The sequence below is a fragment of the Fusarium keratoplasticum genome, chromosome 3 (assembly GCF_025433545.1).
Source record: "Fusarium keratoplasticum isolate Fu6.1 chromosome 3, whole genome shotgun sequence".
NCBI classification, from domain to species: domain Eukaryota; kingdom Fungi; phylum Ascomycota; class Sordariomycetes; order Hypocreales; family Nectriaceae; genus Fusarium; species Fusarium keratoplasticum.
In genome coordinates this window covers 3551404-3568280 of record NC_070531.1, presented here as the reverse complement: position 1 = coordinate 3568280, position 16877 = coordinate 3551404, and the positions used below count along the sequence as shown (strand labels likewise).

General features: G+C 52.3%; 7 protein-coding genes across 7 annotated transcripts; 3 read left to right on the top strand and 4 right to left on the bottom strand.

The window, feature by feature from the left end:
• Positions 1 to 58: 58 nt before the first annotated feature.
• NCS57_00443200 (uncharacterized protein) lies at positions 59 to 2192 on the top strand (the record flags this gene model as incomplete). The annotated part of the gene is made up of 5 exons (XM_053054393.1): positions 59 to 62; positions 195 to 206; positions 257 to 933; positions 980 to 1489; positions 1542 to 2192. 5 exons carry the CDS (start codon positions 59 to 61, stop codon positions 2190 to 2192), a joined length of 1854 nt encoding a protein of 617 aa, XP_052916553.1.
• Positions 2193 to 2883: 691 nt separating this feature from the next.
• On the top strand, positions 2884 to 3879 carry NCS57_00443100 (PNP-UDP-1 domain-containing protein; the record flags this gene model as incomplete). Its single annotated transcript, XM_053054392.1, has 1 exon — positions 2884 to 3879. The coding sequence occupies one exon, from the start codon at positions 2884 to 2886 to the stop codon at positions 3877 to 3879; it is 996 nt and encodes a 331-aa protein (XP_052916552.1).
• Positions 3880 to 4214: 335 nt separating this feature from the next.
• On the bottom strand, positions 4215 to 6557 carry NCS57_00443000 (uncharacterized protein; the record flags this gene model as incomplete). The annotated part of the gene is made up of 4 exons (XM_053054391.1): positions 4215 to 5071; positions 5128 to 5167; positions 5216 to 6056; positions 6118 to 6557. The coding sequence occupies 4 exons, from the start codon at positions 6555 to 6557 to the stop codon at positions 4215 to 4217; spliced, it is 2178 nt and encodes a 725-aa protein (XP_052916551.1).
• A 1016-nt stretch (positions 6558 to 7573) lies between these two features.
• NCS57_00442900 (uncharacterized protein) lies at positions 7574 to 9419 on the bottom strand (the record flags this gene model as incomplete). Its single annotated transcript, XM_053054390.1, has 3 exons — positions 7574 to 8877; positions 9134 to 9231; positions 9292 to 9419. The coding sequence occupies 3 exons, from the start codon at positions 9417 to 9419 to the stop codon at positions 7574 to 7576; spliced, it is 1530 nt and encodes a 509-aa protein (XP_052916550.1).
• A 632-nt stretch (positions 9420 to 10051) lies between these two features.
• Positions 10052 to 11973, top strand: NCS57_00442800 (uncharacterized protein; the record flags this gene model as incomplete). Its single annotated transcript, XM_053054389.1, has 2 exons — positions 10052 to 10799; positions 10958 to 11973. The coding sequence occupies 2 exons, from the start codon at positions 10052 to 10054 to the stop codon at positions 11971 to 11973; spliced, it is 1764 nt and encodes a 587-aa protein (XP_052916549.1).
• A 259-nt stretch (positions 11974 to 12232) lies between these two features.
• Positions 12233 to 13859, bottom strand: NCS57_00442700 (uncharacterized protein; the record flags this gene model as incomplete). Its single annotated transcript, XM_053054388.1, has 10 exons — positions 12233 to 12390; positions 12442 to 12526; positions 12570 to 12941; positions 12990 to 13050; positions 13107 to 13119; positions 13170 to 13197; positions 13253 to 13319; positions 13368 to 13511; positions 13577 to 13614; positions 13758 to 13859. The coding sequence occupies 10 exons, from the start codon at positions 13857 to 13859 to the stop codon at positions 12233 to 12235; spliced, it is 1068 nt and encodes a 355-aa protein (XP_052916548.1).
• Positions 13860 to 15560: 1701 nt separating this feature from the next.
• Positions 15561 to 16589, bottom strand: NCS57_00442600 (uncharacterized protein; the record flags this gene model as incomplete). Its single annotated transcript, XM_053054387.1, has 2 exons — positions 15561 to 16286; positions 16335 to 16589. 2 exons carry the CDS (start codon positions 16587 to 16589, stop codon positions 15561 to 15563), a joined length of 981 nt encoding a protein of 326 aa, XP_052916547.1.
• Positions 16590 to 16877: the final 288 nt, after the last annotated feature.

Here is a 16877-nt window from a genome sequence, read left to right as displayed (position 1 = left end):
TCACCATCTGATCTATCAAATTCTTGCTTCACGAAAACAGAACTGCCATCACAAAACAATGAGTTGGTGTGGCACATGCGACTACTCTTTTTGGGCGCCACGTAGCCCAGCTGGTGAATGTGAACCTTGGATACCTCGAACTTGTATTCGGCCCTGTTGCAGACTGTGCCGTTTCTCCATCAAGTGCGGTCAAGACATTGTTGCTTGCACGTCTCGCCTCGGTTACTACTCTTGCTCTTGTTAACCTTTTGCCCAGTTACCAGTGACGGCCGTCAGTCCCCAACCTTGCCGTTTCCCGAGGAGGTCGAGGAAGTCAAGACGCCCGAGCTCAAGGCCGCTTTCAAGAGCTGCTTCGGCGAGACGTGCGGGCACCACAACGAAAAGGGCTTCGCCTGCCACGCCGGATGCGCTGCCCTGGCTGAGCGCCTCGGCCTGACCCCCGCGGAATATCTCCCCGCCCTTGCCTACTCGTACGAGCCTCCCAAGTCGGACGAGAGGCGGCGCCGTGAGCTCGTGCGCTTCCGTTTGCAGCAGGCCCTCAAGAGGAACCTCGGGAGGCTTCCCACTGAAGTTTGGGATTATGTGGCGAAGGATCTTGTTTGTGAGTTTGCTACCGTCGCCATCCCGGTTGTCGAGCCAAAGACGGTCTTTACTATTGACCCTCTGGAGGCTGTGTGGGCAAAGTACGTCGACATTGATGGCGTCAAGTACGTCAAATCCGTCTCGAATGAACATAAACCTGGGGATCGGCTGCTCTGGGATAAACCCAAATCCCCAACTGCGCATGTCGTCTACATCGCGGAGGACCACTTGGGCATCAATGAGATCACCAACCACCCAAAATCTACGCAGTCGGCTCAGAGCAAGGGAGTCTCTACTTGGTGGCGTACCGTTCCAGCAGAAGACTCATCGACGATTGACTTCAAGACTGATGTGAGTTTACTGCTGTGTTCGGTCTTCATTGCTGACGTCTTTCTAGGGCGTAAAGCTTAGAAGCTTTTCGGCGACTACTCTGCTTCCAGAGGTCAAGTGGCCGTACCCAATGACGCCAGATGAGATCAACGGCATGTCTCTTTACTATACCATGCTCGATCGTGAAGCCAAATTGATACCCGTGGACATCAATGCACCGGATACGATTGGATACTCTGTCGGTTGGCATTACGGCTGCGTCTATCTTCACGCACACAAGCGTGGAGAAAGCTTCGATTTCTACCATGAGCTAGACATGAGGCAAACAGACGTGGAGACTAAATCAGCGGCAGTGGATGAAAACGAAAGACACGAGCCTCATGCCGTCAAGGTGGCTCGGATGGCAGAAGAGTCAGATATCGAGTGGAGATACCATCCCTTGAACGCAGGAGAAGCTGTTGAGCAGGTCTGGATTCGACAGCCTCAGAAGCTCCCACAGGATGAGGACGACGCCGACAACAGCCCGTATGGTCCCCGATATCTATGGTCTGACTCTCCTCGCGACATTGCCATAGGGGTAAGTCTTGTCCGCCTGTTTGGATGTGGTCTTGGAAGCTCACGCCTGCAAGCTCGTAACCAACCAGTCACGCACATTGGTATCAGGATTGCATGACGATATCCCACAAGACAGGTTTCCATGGCGATGCATCGCAAAATCGTCGACAGCGTCTCCAATGCGCATCTTTTTTAGCTACTCCCTCAGTGGTATCAACTTGTTTGCTGCGCCAAAGAGCATCACGAGCGGCGAGGAGCCTCCCGATGATCTATATGAAGAGGAACCTGACAACTATTGCTTGTATGGCTATGACTTCCATACGAGTGCGTCCCTTGAGAATGTCGCACAAGTCGTGACGTGCAAGGCCATCGAGTGCGTCGTCATCAACCAAGGGAAGCCTTGCATCAACGGCCTCCTCTTCCGGTACAAGGACGGCAGCGAGAGAACGGTTGGAAAGTTCCGGCTCGACTGCGCCCAGCCGCCGATTTCCTTTGGTGAGTCTCCGACACTATTCCTAGGGATTGGCAAGTGCGGATCGCCGACGCGGGAGGATGAGCATGTTGTGGACGTCAGACTCTCGGCCCCTAAGGATCGGGGAGAGTTGAAGTGGATGAAGTTTTCAGCCAAGGAGCCTCTTCAGTGGTCGTGGAGGCAATGTTGGTCCAAGGTTTCGTCTCCTTCTAGGGAGTACGGACATTCTTCTGACCGCGAGGAACATGACTGAGGGTGCGTTTACGTGGGGCTTGCATGTCAAGGCTTAATGTATGAGGCTCTTGTTTGTTCATGTCAGAGGGATATCTAGCTGTAAACGTATTTATAGATACAGTGCTGGTCGTCATTGTGGATGATACCGGCAATGATGGTAACTACCCGGTAGCTCCTTGTTGTCTTCTAGAGGGTGTAACTCACACCGGGTGTCCCCCCAGCCAGATAGATACGCACACGAAGCTTTTATCTGCTGAGCTTATCTCCTCTTCACTTCCGCTCGCCCTTTACCGTACTATTCCGGTCTCGTATTCCTAGGGTATCTGGCGCCTGGGATCTTGACGCGCGGCAATGGATACACAGCCGGCCCAAGAACTGGACCTACTTCCCCATAAAACATTCGATGCATCGCCATGGTCTATATTCATGCAAGTAGAATTGTAAAAAGGTCCAGGTTCATGCGGCCGAGGGAAGTGGCATGTTATTGGTTGATGATGTTGGAGTTGCCGCTGAACCACATTGTCGGGACCAGGCTGGCGCTTAATCTTGTGTAGGTCTGAGTATTTATTCCACGTTGAAGACATCGACAGGAGCTATTCTCCATCTCAAACTGTATCATTCAATTGTACATCATCGCATATTGTTTCAATTCCTCTTATTTCTTACAATTTTCATTTATTACATCCTTTATTTCTTGAAATCAACTCATCATGTCCAACCCTGACAATTACACTGTTGGCTGGATCTGCGCTGTCTGCCCCGAATACGTTGCTGCGCGGGTTCTTCTTGACGAAATGCACCCTCCTCCTGCATATGTGTCACGACATGACAACAATGCCTACACTTTGGGCAGAATCGGTCAACACAATATCGTCGTGGCTGTTATGCCCGACGGAGAATACGGCATCAACGCCGCCGCAGCTGTTGCTCGAGACATGATGCATAGCTTCCCAAATGTCAGGCTGGGCCTGATGGTGGGAATCGCTGGCGGCGTGCCCAGTGCGAAGCACGACATCAGACTCGGTGATGTTGTTGTTAGCTACCCTCGCGATGGCAACGCTGGCGTCTTTCAGTATGACTTTGGCAAGTCCGTTCAAGGACAGGCCTTTCAGGCGAGTGGTTTCCTCAACCAGCCGCCGCAAATCCTACTGGAGGCCGTTCGTCGTGTGATGGGGGTTTACGAGGCTAAAGGGCAGACTCTTGACAAGACTGTCTCGGAGGCCCTGAACCGGAAGCCGAGACTGCTCAAGGACTACTCACGACCGAGCCCTGCAAGCGATCGCCTCTTCCGCAGCGACTATGTTCATCCCGTGGAGAACAAGGCAGGCTGCGCAGGCCACTGTGATAGGGACGCCAGAAAACTGGTCAAGAGAGCCCCTCGGCCTCGTGGTCACGAAAGAGAACCTGTCGTCCACTATGGCTTGGTTGCTTCTGGGAACTCGGTCGTTAAGAACGCCCAGCTGCGGGATAAGCTATCGCGAGACAAGGATGTTCTCTGCTTTGAGATGGAGGCTGCTGGACTCATGAACCATTTCCCCTGCTTGGTCATCCGTGGAATCTGTGACTATTCGGACTCACACAAGGCCAAGGAATGGCAGGGCTACGCAGCTATGGCGGCTGCTGCCTATGCAAGGGACATCCTGTTGAACACTGGGTCTGGACGGCCCGAGGTGGAGAGGGTGCCGTACAAGCCTGGAAGGAGGTGATCATGACCGGGGGTTGATATACGGACTAAGACTACATGGGCGAGTTTGTCGAGTTGCGATCTGGAATCGAGGCCGACTGTTTCGGCTGTATCAAAGTAGGATGATGGAGGAACTTTTGTCATGGATCATTCATGGGAGTATGGTTTAGGATCATCAATCATTCTTATTGTACAAGCTCTTTCTGTAGCTATGAAAGCAATCCATGCTTACCGCCATACGGCACTCATGAATAATAATACAAACGTTAGGTTAAGATCCCTGCAACCTTGAGGCCTGCTGTCCCTCGTCATGACCGTAAGCCATCATCTCGAAGCCTTGCTTGGGGTACCTGCTCATCAAATACCTCCCGACTCTTTTACTACCTCATCCAGTTCTTCATAGAATGATTCCCGAGGTGGAAAGTCATCAGAGTCAGACACTTCATCCTCGGCGTCTTCTGGCAATGACATAGTCTCCGAATCCTCGTCCGTAACGGGCTCCGAGGACAAACCCGGGCTCCTCAATGTCTGGAATGCTAGAGCAAGAGAACCGGTGGGATTACTGTATCCCCCGTGAAAGTGGACGCCCGGATACTCGATTCTAATGCCCCAATCTGCCTTTGTGTCCTCCTTGGCGGAAAGGACGTCTCCCCCTAACTCTAGAACGCCTTGGCTCTCTTCAAGTACAGCCACGGGTGGTTCGGATATGCCCCATCCCTCTTGGGGCGATTGAGTGTGTTGATCCAGTTGTGAGGAGCTGTCTCCAGAATCTGATGTTGTTGGCGTGTCAGGATATTCAAATGTGCGTCCCCGAGGGGGCAAAAACTCGTCCAGTATTGAGCAAAGTGCGTCGTCAGACGCTTCTGCATCCTCTTCAACTTTGATATCGTCTTGATCAGACTGGAGTAGGCTACTCTCGTCAACTTCTCGCCTCTTCATCTCGCAAGCAGGACAGAGGAAGAAGCATCGAGCGCACTTGACCTCGTTCCTGGCGAGATTGCGGTATCCCAGGAAGCCATCTATTGTATAGCCATCTTTCAGGCTACGTGCGTATCTAGCACATGGCTTCAGGTTAGGGTTGGCGCTGAGGCAAGCTTCCGAGCCACACCAGAGCTCAAATGACGACCACCCTGGTCGTCTCGCCGAGACGATGTCGGCCAAAGTTGACTCGCATCCTTTGCAGTAGAATTGGTCGAGGAAGCCTTTGGACCTGGCTAATGAGGAGTGTAAGCCAATTGCGTGGGCCCATAGTTCAAGTGAGGGGACATACCTAAGTCTATCTGGGAAGTGTATAGTTGTTCTGATGGGAACTGAGGATGTGTTAGTCAAGGCCATGCTTGTACTCCAGAGCTCAATACCTCTCGAGAAAGCGACATGTCGATGGCGCCGCGGCAAGGTGCTCCTCCCGCACCGTGGCAAAGGTGCCATTCGCTATTTTTTAGTTGTACCTGGCTCAGCTGTTCCATCGAAGGTACATTATTCCCGATGCTGAGAGCTGTCCTGCCGGCTGGACTGGTAGGGAAGAGATCGGGAGATCGAGAAGAACCGACAATTTCGATTTGCAATGGCTTCCTCATGACCTTTAGCATCCCCCACATGCTGGCCTTTGTTGATGGAGAAGGACTTTGCGGTGTTGTGGGAGGAGTCAAGGATGGTGTTGGTGGTAGAGGTCGGTTTGGAGGCGGCGAGGGGAACTTGTTGAGGTTGACGGCTGAGGCCGGTTGCTTATCAGCATCGTTGCCGTCGCCAAATGTGTAGTGTTGAGGGTTGGATAGATCGTTGCAGAAGATGGGCAGGGCTACAAACGACATTGTTGACATGTTGCCCAAGCTGCGCCTCGTGAGCTCCGAGAGCAGCGAAAGGGCACGCATGTTCAGCGCCGAGGACCGATAGGAAAAGACTTCATCAACGCCGCTTGGGACCCTTCGATAGGGTCTGGATGCTTCGAGAGTCTCTTCAAAGGCAAATCGGGAGCTGGGGGTGTCGTTCTGGGGGGTGGGGATGGCGATGGATTCAGGTCTCTTGGGGGGCGTTGGTCGGATGGTGGATGCATCGTCGCTTTGGACACTTTCTCTGCTGCTTTGAATGCTCGGAATAGATCCAATGCTTCTACGCTTGAGATGGGCGACGTTTGGGGCGATCCTCTTGCAAATCTCCGATAGGTCGGCGATGGCTTCACGGGCTTCAATGAGGGACTCGCTACATCATGTTAGCATTGACAAATCAACGAAAGTTGAATATCCAGCCAAGAGGTACAGACTGTTGCATAATGGTAAGCATCAAATTCAGTGATGCTTGAGCATCTCGCACACGCTGGGCTAGCTGGTTGATGCGCTTGTCCTTCATGGCCCATTCCAGCCGATCACTAATATCCAGGCTCTGCAGCCTTGGATCAGAGAGCGGCCTAAGCAGGTTCTCCAGCTGATCCAGCGACGTGACGCAGCCGAGAAAGACATTCTGGGCGTCGTCGAGGGAGAAGTAGATGCTTCTCTGGTCGTCAAGTCTCTGCGAGTCGAGGAGTTGTTGGAAGCGGATCATGGTGAGGCGCATCATCGAGATGTCGCGGAGTGTCGATACTGCGAGGTCGGGTGCCTCCTTGACCCTTGAGGCCGTCGAGATGGCCTTGTCGAGGGCCTTGACGATCTCAGACGTGACCGAGATGCCGCCCGCGACGGCCCCAAAGATCGAGAGGGGATCCATGGCATTTGACGATGAGACGGATCCATTGTGAGGGGCTTGACTCTTCTTTTCTACATTTTCTACATAAGCTGAGAGTTCGTGGTTCGCCCAAGTTCGCCTTGCCTTTTCTCAGCTCAAGGCCAACAGTTACCTGTCGATCTCCCCACAGACAAGGATGGCACAGATGTTTATACAGTGGCTTACGGTTTCCAAGCCCCTATCGACAGCAAGGAAAAAGCAAATACACGTCCTGAAACGTTTGCACAAGGCATTCTCTTCTATTCAAGGTGGCTAAGCGGCAGCAATAGGGGAAGTCTCATCTTAATTGCGGAGCATATATGGCTGTCTGCATCCGTGTACAAATCGGAAATGAAGCCACTCAAACGATGTTCATCTCATCGTGCTGACACGTTCCTAGTTTACTGTTTCCTTGATATGAACCTCATCTATCTTGGACGCGCCTTTGCGGGGACCTGCAGGCAGGCTAGGAATGTAGATTAGTTGTTGGCAATAATAGAATTTCAAGGGGGGCAAATTTTAGCCCAACTGCCTCTCACCCAAAGGTCGCTTATCGAGCATCATATCTAATGTCAAAGCGGCTACTGAGGCTGAAAGGAGGGGTTGGGGGGTTTGGGGGGTTTGGACAAACAGAGGTGGATTAATGCCGAGAATCACGTGACACCCCTCACGTCCAACAACAACCTAGTTATCTTCTTACCTGCCAGTGACCTTATTCCAGGTTTCCCATACCACCCCTTGGATTGTATGCTCCCACTCTGGCGAATCAACTGTAGCTTTCCGACTGGGCCAGTTTTTGGTGGAATGGAATAAAAATATTTCGGCCTACTTGGACAGTGCCTCGACGTTTTCAGCACCTTGCGAGTATCCTAAATGCCGAATCACTCCCCTGAAAGCAAACTCAATAAGAGCTTAATAAAGTATCTTAAAGAGAGTACACATCGCAACACAAAACCCTCCAAACCCTTGACTGAATAACAACTCAAGCCGTGCCACCTTCCTCGGCCATCCCTCTGCGGTCAACGACGACTCGTCTTTGACCTGGTCTTGATTCCAGACTTCTTCTTCCCTACTCCGCCACCTTTCTTTCCCTTCACACCAGTACTGGTCTCTGACTTTCTAGTCGGCTTCTTCGTTGGTCGCGGGCGCAATTGACGTGGTTCTGGTTGGGCAGGAGGTTGACGTGCTGCAATGCGTGCACTGCGACGAAGCCCACCTGGTGGAAGTGAAGAGGCATCTGCAGATCGACACGAACGCTTCCGAGCCGCCTTGGTCGGCCTCGAACTTTGGGCTTTCTCTTTCCTCTGCGCCGTGCCCTCTGCTGGTTTATTCAAGTTGCCGTCTGCAGGTGAAAGCGATCCTTGCGCCATCTTCTGTCTCTTCTGGCTGGGGCCAGCGGGAGACTTTTCTTGGGGACTGAGCATTCGCTTCTTCCCCCTGTTCTGGCTCGCATGAGACTTTTCCGCCTCGGCCTGCGCCATCTCGGCTTCAACCAACGGAAGCTGCTTCAGAACCCACTGCACATACAAACTGTGGCAAGTCCACTTCATCTTCGCCCTGGCATATTCATGCGTGCCGCTGACAAAAGCGCTCACTTTGTCATTTCGAACCTTGACTCTTTTATGACGACGTTCAGCACGCTCGACATCTCGGGACACCTTGTTCAGCATCTCTACCCGTTGCTTCTCGGGAATCAGGAAGCGCTCTGGTGATTCCTGGGTCAGGTCGAAGACTCTTTGGGCCTCTGCTTTCGCCGTACGGACCTCGGTGTGAGCTTGTTGAGCGTCGTTTTCACGCTGGAGTGAGCCTCTCATGGAACGTATGTCGTCTATGGTTTCGTGAGGTCCGACGATCTTGGCGTCGACGAGTCTTTTCCAAGCTTCGTCGTGTTTAGGGGCCAGACGTTCCATATCCCCGGCGTGTTCATCAAGACACCAATATTCGTAGCCGAGATACTCAATCCATGTGGTGAGCTGGTCTTGCTGTGTGGGATCCTCCTTGAATTCAAAGGGTCGAGCCATGCCATGACTGGCGAGACGACGCTTGACGGCCTCAAAATAGTCGGCGAAACCGTTACAGTCGCGCTCTCGACACCGGAGCCGCTGGCGGTTGCGGGCCTTCATTTCATACCTCCATTCAGCCTCGAGACACAATGGATTCCTCTTCAACTTGTCCTCGAAGTCAGCTCGCGCCCAGTCAAGCTTGATTCGCTTCGCCCAGAACGTCGCCTCTTTGACATGAGCGTCGTAGGTGTCGTTCTCGTCCTCGAGTCCTCGGTTATCCTTTTGCCACTTGCGAAAGTCCTTCCACCTCTCGTTCTGCTCTAGAAAGATGTCAAAGGGCTGGTTGTCTCCAGGATATTTTTTGCAAGGGCTGTATCAGCTCGCGATACTCCTCAGGCTTCTCAAGCACCTCGTCAATTAGCTCGATGGGATACAGTGGGCGGCCACCGTCTTGGATCAGCTGTTGGTAGTATATTCTTTCGACTTCTTTGCTCCTTATTCGACGATTGGTCCTTGGGGATCCCTGCCTGGGCTGCTCTGGAGATTGCGGTTGAGGTCGTGACGCGGTGGAATCACCATTTGGCGGGACTTGACGTAGGCGCGCATCGAGATCATCGAGATCAAGCGGCTGTGAGCTGGGCTCACTGTGCAGAGAGATAACTCGCCCCTTGGATCTAGCGGTGATTAGGAATTAGCAATCGTCAAGTGGAACGTCGTAGTTGAGCAAGACTCACTTCAATCTGCTAGCAAGACGCTCGCGCTCGTCCTTTGACAGTTTCTCCCATCCATCAACAGGAAGGCTGTAAATACCCGTTGAATCACGGTGCTTCTTCATAAATTGAGTCAGTTGGTCGTCGGTCATGGCCATGAGCTCGCTGACAGGCAGCGTGAAAGGGGTTGGCTCCCTGGCACTTGGTGAAGTCATGTTGTTACTTAACCGCGAAGAGAAAGAAAAGAGGCGTGATGCGTAGAGAGCTGGAAACATATGTGACTAGGCTCCAATAAATATTGACAGGTGCAGGTTGATGTTTGGTGGCTGTGGCAGAAGCCCCTCATCAGGTGTACAGCTGCAGTTACACATCAACGGAAGCAGGGTTGAAGAGGGTTGTACGTCGCTATTTGTATCTCCCGAGACGGCCCTTATGTAGTCACGTATCATGGCACTTCTCTGAGTCAGGTACGGTAAGTAGGTGTCAGTTGATGGTAAGCGTGTATCACCAACAACGGCCTGCCTCTGAATAGAGTTAACAGTCAGAGCATGCGAAGTGGAAACACTTTAGATTTCATCTACTCACATTAAGGTAGGTTATCACAGGCTCTGGTCATAGAGTCTGATCAAGCAATAGACTGGAGAAGCTGTATCTGATGGACTGGCAACGGACCTGTATATATATCCATATGGAGCTGACATTATAGCTTCCCTTCTACAATTTACCTCGCTATCCTCACAATCTTCAATACTATTCCAAACCGTCCATAAATAAAACTTTCAAAATGAACGACTCAGATATCATTGCGCGGGTGTATCCACACGGCACCAACTCCAACATCCCATTTGAAGCCATCACCGCTAGTCCGCTTTGCAGTCATCCACCTCAAGACCACGTCGAAACACCTTATAACCGAAACGAGAGAGAGAGAACCGAGCTGCCAGAGGATACAATAGGCTCTCCACCATGTGCGGAGATCAGGTTCAGCAACATACCAAGGACGAGCCGGGGAATCCTCATCGGGTCCCATACGGAATGCGATATTGTAGTGGCGCTAAAGGGGATCAGCTCACGCCATATTAGTATAACATTTGACGACCAGAAACGCTTAATCGTTAAAGATTGGGGATCTTTGGTGGGCACTCAAGTCACTTACGACAACCAAGGTGCAGGAACACGAAGCAAGTTCCAATGGATTATCGGTGGAGCAGAAGTTCCCAGGAACACGGCCAACATCATCCTCGACTTACAAAATGGAATCTCATTTCGAATTGTTGCTTCACGCCACGATACCTCTTGCCCTAACTATGCCGAAAAGGTCGATCGTTTCTGTTGCGGTACAGCATCAGCTGAGGAACTCCTCGACGACCTCAACCTTATAAGCCGTCCGTTGACCATGGCTCCCACCGGTGCGAATACGCCAGGCACGGACGATATATACCTCAAAAAGAAACTGGGCGAGGGCAGCTTTGGCTTGGTAACTCACCTATGGCATGTGAGTACCGGGCAAGAGTATGCCCTCAAGAAGCCAAGTGAGAAAGCCATGAAGAGGGGAGATACAGATATCGCGGCGTGGCGGAGGGAGGCGCGCATCATGAGACAAATTTCGCACGCAAGTATACCACCCTTAACCGAATGTCCCATGTTGTACTAAATTTTTAATATCCTCATATTGTCGCGTTACTTGTAGAGTCCTTTACCCCCAAGCCGCGGCTCTTTCTCGAGTATATGCTAGGTGGTTCTCTGAATGACCACATCGGGATAACCGAGGACGAAACCTTGATGATACTCCGCCAGTGCTTGTCGGCTCTGGAGTATCTCCATAGCCAGGATCCCCCGATCGCCCACCGGGATATTAAGCCGGCCAATATCCTGGTGAAGTCCCGGAACGAGACCTTTATATATGTGAAGCTCGGCGACTTTGGCGTGTCGGGGGATAGCTCTGAGCTCATGACCATGTGTGGGACTCAGAAGTATATGGCGCCGGAGATACATCAAGAGTGGCAGTTTCGGACCGGCGGAAAGAGGAAGAGGGGATATAATGAGACTGTCGACATCTGGTCTCTTGGTATAGTGGCATACGAGTTGCTGGATGGCCTCCCACGGTACAGCACGGCGTATAGGCAGGACGGCAAGGCGTGGTGCGAAGCAATTATCGACAAGCTTCAAGAGGACGCGCCACTACATAAGGACAAGCTGCGTCACTTCCTCTTGGGATCGATATTGGTCATCTCACCCATGTCGCGCTTGTCAGCCAGGGACGCGTACAGGGAGGCCATGAACTTGTCCAGCGAGGGTGACGAGACACCCTCCTCCGGAGGATCGAGTCTTGGGTCACTTTTCGGCTCCCCAGAGGAAGATGAAGGGACCATCGTTCAGAGGGCGCCGGAGGACGACACGGCGAGCTTGCTCAATCCTCCGACGATGGTCCCGGGCTCGACCATAACGACGCTCTCGCCCCTGACCCAGGTGCCAGCAGATGGCCAAGAGCTGGCATACTTTGTGGACAATTACTCGTCCGACATTTTAAACAGCCTCTTTGTCGGTTCGACAATAGCCGAGCTGGGTGAAAAGGAGGAGGAGACGGGTTTTGGATCGTTGACAGGGTCATCGTCTGCGGATTTGGGCGTCGAGGGCGAAACGGGTGATGAGGTCCTGGCAGTGCAGGACGCAGGACAAGAGGATTTGGGGGAGGAAATAGGGTAGCGTTGTAATATTCAGAAATAAAAGCATTTTTAAAATTCGAGGTGCCAACATCGACGGGTCGATCAACTGGACCAGCACTTGGAGAACACCACGGTAACACGCTACACACATCGCCAGAGACCCATTTCCCCGAGTCTGATGGGAAGGCCCGAACCGGCAAGCATTCAACCCAGTCGCAATGGATCACATCGTTCAGCAATCCTCCTAAACGCCCCAGAATCGGAAGAGGCGAAGAAAGAGCCGAAACAACATGCCCTCATTACTCCGTCTCTGGCTTCCGGCCGTACACGTACTTGTACTTGCAGTAAATGTGAATCGACTTGGTGTTGCGCATGATGCGGCGCATCTTGGCTAGGAAGACCTGGTACTCGTCCTGGGGCCATCCCAGGATGCTCGTCCAGAGAAAAAGGGTGTAGCCTGGCAAGAGCGTCAGTGGGATCCATCCATGGGGGACACGTGCGAGCTCACCTTCCATGTCATTCTCAAGCGTCAGTTGCGTGAAGCGGCCGATCTCGGCGAGCTTCTTATCAAGAGTCCATCCGCCAACAGGGGCCTAACAAGTCAGCGCCAAAACTCAAAGCTATCAAGTCACATACCTTGAATGGGAACGCCTTGATGTCCTCAAACCCTGCTTCTCTAATACCCGTCTCTTGGAGACCATCCTCAATAACAGTAAAGCTGTGGCCGAGCTTCTTGCCACCCTCTTCAAAGACAGAGTTCCACACCTTGATCGTATCTTCATCCGCAGCGGTGCCGTCGTCGCAGTAGTAACGAGGGTCAAATTCGCCCGATTCAACATAGCCGCCAGGCTTGCAGACGCGGTAAGCTTCACGGAACAAGGCGGGCCAGTCCTTGAGAGCTCCGTTGAGGAAACGGATGTGGACGTAGTCGAAGGAGTTGTCGGGCCAGGTCCAAGACTGAGTTGCATCATCGACAAAGAACTTAACGTTGGGTGGAACCCAAGTTGGCTGTTGGGTTGTCAGCGAGGAACTGCTTAGACGATGGGATGAACATACCTGCATGGGCGATAAATCGATACCTGTTACCTCGGCGTTGGGGTGGGCATCACCGAAATCGCTGCCAGTGTTTGTCAGTGCATGGCCACATTTCAGCCACGATGTAGATGTTCTCACATTGCCCATATTCCTACGACAAAAGTCAGCAACAAAACCATATGCAAAACTCAGCCAGCATACCATTTCCACAACCCACATCGAGCACTTTCTGAATGGCAAGCCTATCAGCCACCACCCTTTGAGGTCAAAACGCATGCTCTCACCTGAATATTCTCCTTGAGCGGGGCAAGATGGAGTTTCCCATCAAGAAGAAGCGTGAGGTAGTGGTGCCTATCAAGGTTAGTCGCCAAGAAACCTCTCCAGACACGTCAAACTTACACAATGTCTAGGGACTCATTCTGCTTCTCATCGTTGGGGGTAAAGTACTGCGTGTTGTGCTTCTCGCTGTGAAAGGTCCTGCCGTGAATGGTGCGGTACTCGAGAATGCTCGAGGATATCGAAGCTGTGGAGCTGGCATTGTCTCTGGGGTTCGGTTAGCTAGGGAGGGGAGGGGATGTTGACGATCTTGGATCTTGTGGGTCACTTGCTCATCAAGTAGAAACGCCGAGTCGTCTCGGTTATCGCCCTATGTGTCAAGATCTAGTTAGCTGCTAGATGGAGATGTCAGCTTTGTCTGGGCGATATAAAGTTGGCGGCTGTCAGTCTGTCAAACTCACCCCAGCATCCTTGCAAGGTCATGCTTAGTTTCCATGGCTGCCGCTTGTTTACCTCTGTGGGTGGGCTGTCTGCGGCGATCAGCGGTTGGGTAGGTGCCGTCTCGATTGGCGACTGTCGGCCGGAGGACGGCTTGGGGGATGTCTCGTCTGCCATGGCTGATACTGATATGATGTCTCAAGCGTGATAGAGCGTGATTTGCAGGATCAGGCTGAGGGGACGTTCGAGTCCGCGGAGGCCGGAACAAGGAAAGTCCCGTGACTTCCGTGACCCTTGATCGCGTGGCAGTCGAGGGAGGACTAAGCGACTGAACCAGGTATTATCATTCAGGGTGTCATTTATTCACTTAAGACGAAGAGACGGATTGAGAGACAAGTTTCCATCCCTTCCGGGCCTTCCCTTCGATTCCCCTTGCATCTTTCTCCTATGGAATGTTTGGGTTGCCGGAGCATTTCGAAGTCATCTCCATTCCCGTTGCAAAGCCAATCAGCGGCAACCACTTGGTGGTGCGAGCCACTTGAGCCGACAAGCAAGACACACGGTTGAGAGTTGAGATTTCTCTTAAGTAGTCGACCTCGATTATACCATCCGCCTCCCCCGAGGGAATTATTCCCACTAGTCTGAATACCCTGACCGTCAAAGGGCCACAGTTGCAATGATGCCTAAGGCACCCACTTCTCAGCACCAACCACCTCAACCCCAGTGGTCTTGGCCATGTATGATGCCCTAATTGGAGTAGCCTCAGACAAGGTCAAGGTGCATCTTTCAACTTCCAAACATCCATACCTAGATTGTGTGATCTTGACGTATATAAGCTGTAACCTAATCCCCAAAACCTTTATCCGAGGTATGACCTAGCATCAAGAATCATCTCGGACACCATCTCTATCGCCCTCGTGCGCCACTTATCCGACTGCAACTGACAACCCTCGTCAGCAGTAAAGACCATGTTGACAGGCGAGTCCTTATTATAAACTGGCCAGACCGTGCCACTTCCCGGAACATCATGTCTCCCATCCAGAGTGTGGCCTTGCCGTAGAGGTTCTCTCATTGCGGGTGGTACCCGTCAATAGCGGAGGTCGGACGAAGGGGCGGTCTTGTGAAGAATCCATGCTGCTGTTCGGCAACAGTTGTCCGTCGACGACAAAATAAGGTGGCAGGAGAGCGCTGGGTTGGTTCAATACCTCGGCTGGGACGCCACGAAGACAATCCAGGGGAGTCTTGGAGTCGGCGCATCCAGTGGTGTTGAGTACAAGTTCAAAGTCGGCCTCTTGCTCAGTGTAGTTACGACCAACTGGGTCGACCGAAAACGGGCCTCCGCTCTGGGTCATTGCAGCGCTGAACAGCCCGTCATCGCGACCTTTATAAGCGAGAAGGTGATAGCCGATGGACAGGGCGCCAGCCGACTCACCCATAACTGTAACTCGTGAGGGGTCGCCGCCGAAAGCGCCAATGTTTTCTTGTATCCATGCCAGAGCCTGTCGCTGATCGTGTGAACCAAGGTTCGTCACGTTTGCCCGGCGGATAGCAGAGCCGGTCATCATGCCAAAGACCCCTAGCCTATAGTTGAAGCTGGCAAACATGATGGGCATCCCCATTTCTTCCGACCTTTGCACGATAAAGATGGCATTATAAATGAGAAGAGTAGATATTCATAAGCCAGAAATCGGAAATCAAGAATAATACGTCCGTACTGCCAAACGTCCGCTGACTCAGACTTATCCTTGATAGTCATTCTCAACTGCATCGCATACTAACAGGTGACTGGTGATAGAAACGAAAAGAGAGCCAAGATCCTCGGCTCCAACATCACCATGGCCGTCTGCTTTGTAACCCATTTAATATTCCAAATTACCATTATACACTACTTATAAGAGCTCCCACTTCTACACAAGCTGACCGAAAGCGAAGTTCATCCCAAGCATCCCACCGACTCGCCGTCTCGGGCAACACAGGCTCCTCCCGTTTCAACCCAGCCTTGCAGACCACCTCGTCGATGCCCGCCCCGTTGGAGAAGGAAATTAACCGTAGAAGCGAGCTTCCAGGGTCGGCGGTGAACTCCTGCCTCTCCGGTACCATGATGGCCTGGCCCTGTCGCACAAAGGTCCACTCCGCATCGCCCTTGAACTTGATCTTCAAGACACCTTGGATGAGGTAGAAGCAGTGGACTACTCTCGTGAAACACCACCACCGGTTGACGAACGGTGTCGCTGTGAGGACGTACGAGGTTTCCATCGCTGAGATGGAGAACCTTCCATCTGACTGCGCGGTCGTGACGCAGGGCCGGGAAATGATGCCCCCAAGCATCCAGCTGGCGCTGTTGGTGATGCGAAGGAAGTACGGCTGCGATATTGGCGGCAAACTCGTCTCCATTTCTAGCCCTTTGAGAATATCCGGTGGAAGATGAGTTTGTTGAAAGTGAATGTCATATGTGACATCTCCGCTCTGGTCGCTAGATGTAAGGCGGAGTTCTCTACCGTGATCGTGGCGTAGAACACGACCGAGTCCAGCTATGTCATGAACGGTGGTGAGGATGATGAACTCGGATTGGGGTTCAAGCGGCTTGTAGCCATATACGGTTCCCTTGATGCGGTGTCAGGACAGAGTCGGTGACGCATCCACTCCACTTACCGGAGGAACAAAGACAAAGTCGCCGAGGCCTAGTGTATGACCTCGATGATGATTCCAGAACTGGAAACTGCCCTTGCATACAACAAAGGCGTTGTATGCAGTCTGGTGATGGCGAAAGCGCACAGGCTCTGTCAGCGTCGGCTCATGATGATAGACAATGAGGCTGTCGTCATTTTCCTGTGCGGCTTTGACGACTGCCTTGGCGGAAATGTCGATCTGGCAATCATCCTTGAGCCGAAATATCTGGATGGACATGACTTGCGTACCATCGATGAGCTACGGCAAGTCTTGGGTATAGCAACAGAGGAAGGATGCCCCGATAACGAGGCCCTGCAGTGGTGGACTGTCGTCGCGTTTATGGTGTTGAATGGGAGCGCTGTCTAATTGGTCAGAGCAACCCCATTATAGGGGCTGTGCACTGCGCAAGGGCCCAATCACCAGTAGCGAGGTTGGCGATGTCTTCATTCACAATAGGTACTCGGTCAACAGTTGACCGTTTCTTATGCTTCATTTGACTGACTTGGGTCCTTACGGCTATGCGCA